The 8,605-nt window shown below is 39.5% G+C and overlaps 1 protein-coding gene across 1 annotated transcript in view; it reads right to left on the reverse strand.

Annotated features, from left to right (window-relative positions):
- LOC134634121 (apolipoprotein D-like) overlaps positions 1 to 3,846 on the reverse strand; it is a 7,339-nt gene extending 3,493 nt beyond the window's left edge. The window contains exons 1-3 of the mRNA XM_063483188.1: positions 3,764 to 3,846; positions 448 to 563; positions 243 to 364 (exon numbers count right to left, since the gene is read on the reverse strand). Coding sequence (XP_063339258.1) covers positions 243 to 364; positions 448 to 558 — 233 coding nt within the window. The 5' untranslated portion in view covers positions 559 to 563; positions 3,764 to 3,846. The remainder of the gene's footprint in view (positions 1 to 242; positions 365 to 447; positions 564 to 3,763) is intronic.
- Between the last annotated feature and the right edge of the window lie 4,759 nt (positions 3,847 to 8,605).

An 8,605-nucleotide genomic window follows, 5' to 3' on the forward strand; every position in this document is an offset into this window, starting at 1 on the left:
ATTCATATTCCATAAGTTTGTAGTACATGTACAATGACAATAAAGGAAGGGCTATTCTATTATATTTATAATGCAAAATATGAAACTTGTGAGGACTCTAATATATTGTAAGATTAATGGGATCTACGAGAGAAATTCAGTCGTCCGTGCAAAAACATAATGAAAATCAATTGCCAGGTTATCACCTGTTACAATTAAAGTGGTGTTTTCCTTTAGCAAACCACAAGTTGCTTACTACTTACACAACCTGAGAGTTCAACACTCGGATGGTCCCATCTTTCCTTATGTAATAATTCGCTTCAATGCACTGTCCTCTGGCAAAAGAAGCAGGCAGCTTCTCAATCTCATACCACTTATCCAGGTACTGTAAATAAAGATCAGCCATCATTTCTGTACAGCTTTTTGCTTACTTTGTATGTATGTATACAGAATACTGTTTATGCTCACCTGCTGAAGGCTGAAGTTAGACTGCACCTTCGGAGTAGGGCAGGCACCAAAGCGAAAAGTCTGAGCCGAGATTGTGGGGACCAGCAGGAGGAGAAGGTAGACAGCAGACATGGTTCCTTTAGGATATGATAAGGTATGTTACACAAGAGTTGCACCTACAGCTCATCCATTTTGTCCACTGGCAGTTTAATACAGCAGGCTGTACAGTGCAGTATTTGCAGGAAATACCGAAATCCATTTTTAAATGGTAATTTAATTTATTAAGGGAAAAAAAATGTTCAGATCTGGCTCTATGTTAAAAAGTAATTCTCTCCCTGTTTTCTTGTTATTTAGAACCACACACATACGCACCCCCATACTCTCACTGAGTATGCCAATTGCTGTACTACTGACCTGCTGTTCAATCAGTTCATGTTCATTAAAGTATATCTGGAAAGCACTCTCTGTGCCCCACTCTCTGATCGGAGTCCTTGTCCTGAGGGAGTTATCACACTAGCATCCCAGAGATAACGCTCTTAACACTAACCTAAGAACTGATTGTGCCACCCTTGGCAGCAAGAACTGCATATCAAGTGTTTGTGATAACTGGCAATGAGTCTCTCATACACTTTGGAAGGATTTTGGCCCACTCTTCTTTGCAGAATTTTTTAAATTCAGCCACACTGGAGAGTTTTGAGCGCAAACAGCCCTGTTTAGGGTCATGCCAAAGCATCTCAGTCAGATTTTAAATAGCCCATTTCAAAACCTTCATTTCTTTCTTTCTTTATATTTCTTGAGCCATTCAGAGGTGGACTTGCTGGTTTGTTTCAGATCATTGTCTTAACCATAACCCAAGTGTTTTTGAGCTTCAGGGCACAAACTGATGGTCAGACATTATCCTTCAGGATTTTCTGCTAGAGAGCATAATTGGGTTAGAATGTTAGTATGATCTTTTTTTAAAAAAAAAAAAAAAAAGCTTTGATAGTTTTATATCTGACATAACAAGGAACAAGTCTTCCAAAAAGTTCATTTTTTGTCTTGTCAGTGCACAGAATATTTTCCTAAAAGTTTTGGAAATCATGATGGGTTTGGGGTGGGGGGGGGGGTGCAAATGTGTTCTTTTTTTTTTTCAGCAGTAATTTTTGCCTTGGAAGTCTCTCATGGATGCTATTTTTGTCCAGACTTTTTTTTTTCCAACTGTATCAGCAACATTGACCTTATCTGAGGCGAGTGAGGCCTGGAGTTCTTTAGATGTTGTTCTGGGTTCTTTTGTGAGCTCCTGGGTGAGTCAGTGATCTTGGACTAATTTAACCTGGGAAGATTCACCAGTGTTCCAAGTTTTCCTCATTTGTGGTGAATGGTCTCAATGTGGCTTGTAACCCTTTGCAGACTGATGATGGCATGTCAATGACTTTGTTTCTCATCTTCCGTTGAGTTGCTCTAGATTGAGCCATGATGCGTTGCTTTTCGAGATCTTTTAACTGATTCTATTCAAGTAATTTCTTGATTCAACTGCTCTGGCAGTAATCATGTCTGTACAATGCATCAAATCACCATTTAAAAACTGCATTTTGTATTTAATCAAGTTATCTTTAAATAATAATAAACTTTGTTTGCTGTGAAACATTTAAGTGTGACAAATGTGCAAAGTTAAGAAATCAGGAAGGGGCCAGATACTTTTTTCACAGCACTGTATGTTCACATGAGTACTGATTGAATAACACTGATACAGGCAGCAAACAGCCGTGCCCCAGCTTTATTAGATATAAAGCAAAAGACAAAGAGATATATGTGAAGCACTCTTAGGCTATTAATCGACGGTAAATGAACACTTGACCAAAACTATTGACCCTAGATTATAAAACTTTTCTGTACAAAGCTAGCCAACAGGTGGTACAATCTACACCTATTATTGAAAACTCTCATGATGTAAACAGCTGCACTAGCTGACATGTTTTAAAGCATATTCTTATGATAATTGTTCTTATTGGTAATTGGTTTTGGCTTAAATGGCTGGCATTTACTACCGATAATTTTATCCTATGAAGGGAGCTTATGCAGGCGAGCACAGTGTCTTGTGATTTACAGGATGAATCAGTTTGAAAATTCTGAACCCATGTTGTCGATCACTAAATCACTGTGATTTTACTTTCCACAATAATTAGCTAACGCAACATAGCACACCTTTCAGCTTTCATGTATTTTGAAACTGTGTTGTTTGTTTTTAGATCTGGAATGTAAAAATTCTTGATTACACCATCATTAAGATCACCACAAAAGGGTTCAGAATTTTTTCATAGTGTATGATTGAGGTATATTTATTTATCCCCCCCTAATTTATTTAATACAATTTAGTGGGCTACATATTGAACTTCTCAATATCCACCTGAGCTGATTTCTTTCCAATGTGGAGAAGTGGCGGCTTCGCTCCACTCACTCTAGGCCAGAGAACCTAATAATCTCTCAAGTGTAATGAAAAGTTCAACGACAAGGAGGCAGTATTCTACTAGTATGTGTGCTTGATTTTTACAAGAACTGGGTTTGCTTAAATAAAGCAGGGATGTGTCATGTAAGAGTCAGGGCAGAGTGAATGTTACCTTGGCTTAATGTGGTTTAAAAACAAAAAGTAGTATTAGTGAGAGTCCAGCCCATGTGAGGTTCAGGATATTGTTTTAACACAAAACAGCATGGCTTTGTTTTAGTAGTTTAAAGCTTTCAAAGCTAAGTAAATGTTTTAAACATGAGTGTTTTGCAAAAAGAATTTAACTTTCAATGGTACAGGAGGGGGGAAGACACCATGTATTTACAATACTTGCTTATTTTTTTTTTGGGCGGGGAGGGGGGGGGGGGGGGGGGGGGTAATTGTTTGCATTGTTTTACTTTTATTTTACTTGAGAACGTTCCGGATCTCTGCTGCTCGGTGTTTTTGTTTCGGAAAGCAAACAGGTTGTTTGTCGCACCTGTTCACCTGTTGCACCTGTTCTTCTAGTGTCACGTAACAAATTCCTGTGGGACTCAGGTGCTGCTTCTTCTCAGTGCTATGTAACAAGAATACAAATATTTGAAATATATCCAAAGACGGGATTTCAGAATATTATTAAAGAAAAATCTACGATTTCACAGTAAACTCTCATCTAAGACAACGGACGGTTAAACCAAAGAGAAAAAAAAAAGATCAAACCGTAGAAAATACTCTATTTTGTTATCTAAAATTTGAATAAATAAAACAAAACAAAAAAACCTTGCCAAATAAACGCATGCCATCTTCCACTTTCAGATAGGTGCTCTTTCGGTGCTCTTTTCGTTTCGTTTATTAAAGTAAATAACGCTTTCTTACCTGAGCTGTGCACGGGTGTCCGGTCAGGTGGAGGCTTGCATAAAGTGAAAGTCTCCAGCTCTGCGGAAACAACACGTTCTCGCCTTTACGTTACGTCACGCGAAGCAGAGCTTTTACTTTCTCGACAGAAAGCAAAACTTGCGCGTTTTCATGTGGAAAGACCGCGAGAATTGTGCATCGTGGTTCATGGTTATTACGTTCTTTGATGATTTGACGCAATGATGGCTTCGTTTTTTTTTGTTTTTGTTTTTGCAAAAATAAAAAAAAATATGAATAAAGAAAAATAAGCGAATTGTCTTGTTATGTCAGTTTGGTAAATGATCCATTCAGACCCCACAGGGTTGATGTTGTCAGCTCACCACAGAGCTCTTATTCGCTTCTTCCCCTCAATGGCGTTTACTTTTATTTATTTTTGAATTGTTCAACACGCTTATGTATGCTGATTACGAAAATCTGAGGCTCATCAGCCAACTAATTTATTATGTCACTGAGAAACAGGAAGTATAGAGTTGCTATGGATACCGTGAGTACTGCCGTGCTGTAATTGGAAACGACATTTAATAAGCGATGATTTATTTATTTATTTATAACAAATATCAAGAAATGAGCGAGATTTGTGTCATTTTTATCTGCGTCCTAAACTCCAGTCTTCTAATTCTAGTCTTTAAAAAAGAAGAAAGAAAGAAAAAAACATCTTGAGAAAACAAAGTCCATCTGACTCTAGTAAAAATGAGTAAAATAAAAAAGAAATTCTTCAGGAGCAGTTTAATCCTCTAAACCCGTCTTTATGCTGTTTTTGTTCAGTCACATAAGTATAAATTTTTAACTAGCCAAGTATGACAGGATAATAGAACCCATTCAAACCTTTACTCCCAGCTCTGATCATTACAAAATCAGAAAGCTAAGTAGCATCCTTTGCATTGTCATTCATTCATTTAGCTCTTCTGATGTTTTACTTGTTGAACTTCATGCTCCACAAACAGTTTCACTTTCCTATTAGTTCTTCTCAACTAATAATGAGAGAGAAAACAAGGTCAGAAAAGGAAAGTAGTTCTTTTCAGAAGAAAAAAAAGATTCAATGATACGGGATACAAAGATACAAATCAAAGGAATTAATATTCATTAGATCATTTTGGTTTACTGTGCATCTTAACTTCATTCTGTTTTATTCTGTAGGATTAAGTCATAAAAGAGTCAAGAATAAAAATATATAAATATCCATTCCTATTTTTAAAAGATGCAACCTTTAATATGATAATAATTCCTGTGGCTAATTATTTAACTGAATTTCAGCATACGTCTCAGGTTTTCTGCATTTTTAAGAAACGTTACTGTAGAAAATGAAAGCAATCTGTCAGCATGACTCTTTGACATTAAATATTAAGAATTAATTTATAAAACTACAGGGAAAAGTCCCAGTAGCTCACATCCTATTGAGCCAGAACAGCAACCACTGATTTTAGTATTAAATAAATAAAAACTGAAAAGGGAAACATTGGAGAAAACATGTTGTTTCTTGATAAAGTTTGTTTACGCAAGCCTTTGTTTAAAATAATTTTTTTTATCTTCTTTTTAAAACTTATTCTGCAACCTAGACATCCACATTACTCATACTCTCATAACACATACATAGGGCTTTGGGGGTGTGCACGTTATACAGCATCCAGAGGATGGTCTATGTATTCAAACCCACCTCTGGCGCCGGTGCCCAACCCTCAATTTTAAGTGCATGTAGACACTGAGGGTTTTCGGGAGGAGCCGTACTGCTCTCTGGCAGGAAGCACCATACCCTCCCGTGTTTTAAATGCACTTTAGAACAGCACGCAGCAATACTACATATGAGCGGGCAGAGGGAGGTTTGGGGTCTTCGCTCACCCCCGTTCTCTGTTAACCGTTGGGGCGGGGGGCTAGGAGGAGGTGTTGGCAGTCTGATTGGGGTCTGGGATGCAGACGTCGGTGCGTTGGTGGTTCTTGGTGTCTGGGGCTGGGCGCTCGTGTATTTACCGGCTCACTGCTAGTGGCCGCTTTGTGGGGCCTGGCGCCTGTGGCTCGGCTGGGCCCCTTCCAGGGGGTGGGGGACCCTCAGGCCTCTGGGCCTGGGCCTCTGCTCCATGGCTTCTGGGTGACCCCTCGTCTGGGGCTCTCCTCAGCTCTTAACAAGATGGTGGCATGGTTGACCCTCTGATGGTCCCTCTTGGGTTCTCATACTCTGGGGCCTCTGGATCTCCTCCATGCCTGCTTCATGCCCTGGTCGACGGGGCTATGGCTCCCCACACTCCCTAGCAGATCGTTACATGGAGAAACCTTTTGAATACAAGCACACTGATCCACACAGTTGTGCACACAGGTGTACACACGGGTGTACACACAAGTGTTCACAGACACAAACTACACCTTTCTTGGCTGCTACCTCAAAGCACATTGTGCGCTGTCGATCTTGCGTGCTGCACAATAACATTTAATATTTAGTATCTACTGTTTTAGCTAGTTTATTGTGATGGTGTTGTGTTTATTATGTTGCTCTTTTTTGTTTATTTTCTCTTCTGTTTTTTATTCTCTCGACAGGTTGTCCAGGTGATTTTTTTTCCTCCCCCCTTTCTCACTCTCTTCTCCCATCTGTTTTTCTTTCTCTCCCTCTCTTTCTTTCATTCTTTCTTTCTCCCTGTCCTATCCCCCAGTCATGTCTGTCCCGTCTGTAACAACCGAAAATAAAATAAAATAAATACATAATAATAATAAAGGTCAATCAAATGGACCAATATGGCAAGGCCATGATGATCCACTTGGTAAAGTAAATCTGCTAGGCATCTTTCTTGTGAGAAAGATGTGAGAGTGGATGGATCTTACGCTCATAGCTTGTTCCTGTGCTGCTATGATTAGTGCCTCTGTGCTGTCTTTCAGTCCAGCTTTGTCCAGCCACTGGTAGGATTTCTGGATGTCAGCCACTTCCTTTATCTGCCGGTGGTACATACCGTGCAAGGGCCTGTCCTTCCATGATGGTTTCTCCTCTTCCTTCTCTTTCTTGGGTTTCTGCTGCCTGAGGTGTTTACTGAGCACACAGTTGGTTGGGGCCATCTTCCTGAGGCACTCTCGGATGTTCTCCTGGACTGTGGTACTTCCCTCACTTCGTTACCATCCGACTACACTTCTCAATTCCGAACGACATTCCGATGTCATTGCTGTAGATCCTGGTGGTGTGGATCAGTGAATCAATGTCTCGTTCACTCTTGGCATACAGCTTGATGTCATCCATGTACAGGAGGTGGCTGACAACTGCTCCATTCTGTAGTCGATATCTGTAGCCAGTCTCGTTAATGATCTCACTGAGGGGGTTCAGGCCTATGCAGAACAGCAGTGGGGACAGCGCATCTCCTTGGTAGATCCCGGACTTCATGGTGACTTGTGCTATTGGCTTGAAATTGGCCTCAGTGTTTACAACTGTAAACAAATATATAGAACTATATACATGCAATATACAAGAGTACTGAACTCTGCACCAAGGTCTAGCAGGACAAGCTAGGAATGGGGTCTAAAAGATAGTATAATTATCCCAAAGAATAAAAACCAAGGCTAAAGTACACATAACAACAATATAGTAAAAAGATGAAAAAAGAAAGGACTTTGCTCACATAATAAATACTTACAGTTTGAAAAGCTGACTCCAAGCTTGGCTGGCTCTTGTGGGTCCATAACCTTGGCTGTTGGCTCTATAAACCATCTACCACAATTCCTGACACACAAATATATTTTTAAAGATTTCATAAAGTTAAATAGCTATTAATTCAGCCAATAATAGGAACCAGAAACACATGTATGTATGTATGGTAAAGACACAGCTACAGCTTGTTTCAGTAGTTTAGCATATAGAAACTAAAATGTACAGGAGCAATAAATACCGGTAAAGAGGACACTGACTCACACTTGCCAGATTATTATTAATAATGTTGATGCTAATACTGTTGTACTTTACCTTGCAGCTAAGTACAAGCATTATGTATTACTACTGTGTATTACTATATTAGATTTCCTTAACTAAAAAGTATCTAATTAATCTGATCATATTCTTTCGCTTGTCTCAGTAACTTGGTTCCTGTTTTTTAAAAAAAAAAACATTTCAGTGTTATGTTCAGTTTGGTTTTTGTTACCTCTGCAAAGGATCATTACATCTATTTCCATTTATTTTCAGTCCTTACGCTAAGTTAATCTAACAGGCTGCTGCCCATTACTTTATATCTAACAAGAGACATCAGTTTTAATCATTTCTAGGTTTCTGATCATTCCTAATACGTTTCTCATAACTTATCTATCACAGCAGCAGACAGATTGATAAAATTAAGCTGAAGAGAAAATATGGGCTGAAAACTGTAGACCAGGGGTCCCCAATCCCAGTCCTCGAGGGCCGGTGTCCCTGCAGGTTTTAGATGTGTCCTTAATCCATCACAGCTGATTTAAATGGATAAATTACCTTCTCAACATGTCTTGAAGTTCTCCAGAGGCCTGGTAATGAACTAATAATGTGATTCAAGTGTGTTGACCCAGGGTGAGATCTAAAACCTGCAGGGACACCAGCCCTCGTGGACTGGGATTGGGGACCCCTGCTGTAGACATTCAATCTACTCCCAATCTGATTCACTACTTACTCAACCTGAGAGTTCAACACTTTGACGGTGCCATCTTCCCTCATGGTGTATTTTGCTCTTACACATGTTCCTCTGGAAAACGAAGCGGGCAACTTCTCAATCTCATACCAGTTTCCCAGGTACTGTAAACAAAGGCAGGTCATTAGTTTTGTATAGTGTGTATGCATAGATGTCTCTGTTTGTGCTCACCGGTTGAAGGGTG

The sequence above is a fragment of the Pelmatolapia mariae genome, linkage group LG9 (genome assembly GCF_036321145.2).
Source record: "Pelmatolapia mariae isolate MD_Pm_ZW linkage group LG9, Pm_UMD_F_2, whole genome shotgun sequence".
Lineage (NCBI taxonomy): Eukaryota > Metazoa > Chordata > Actinopteri > Cichliformes > Cichlidae > Pelmatolapia > Pelmatolapia mariae.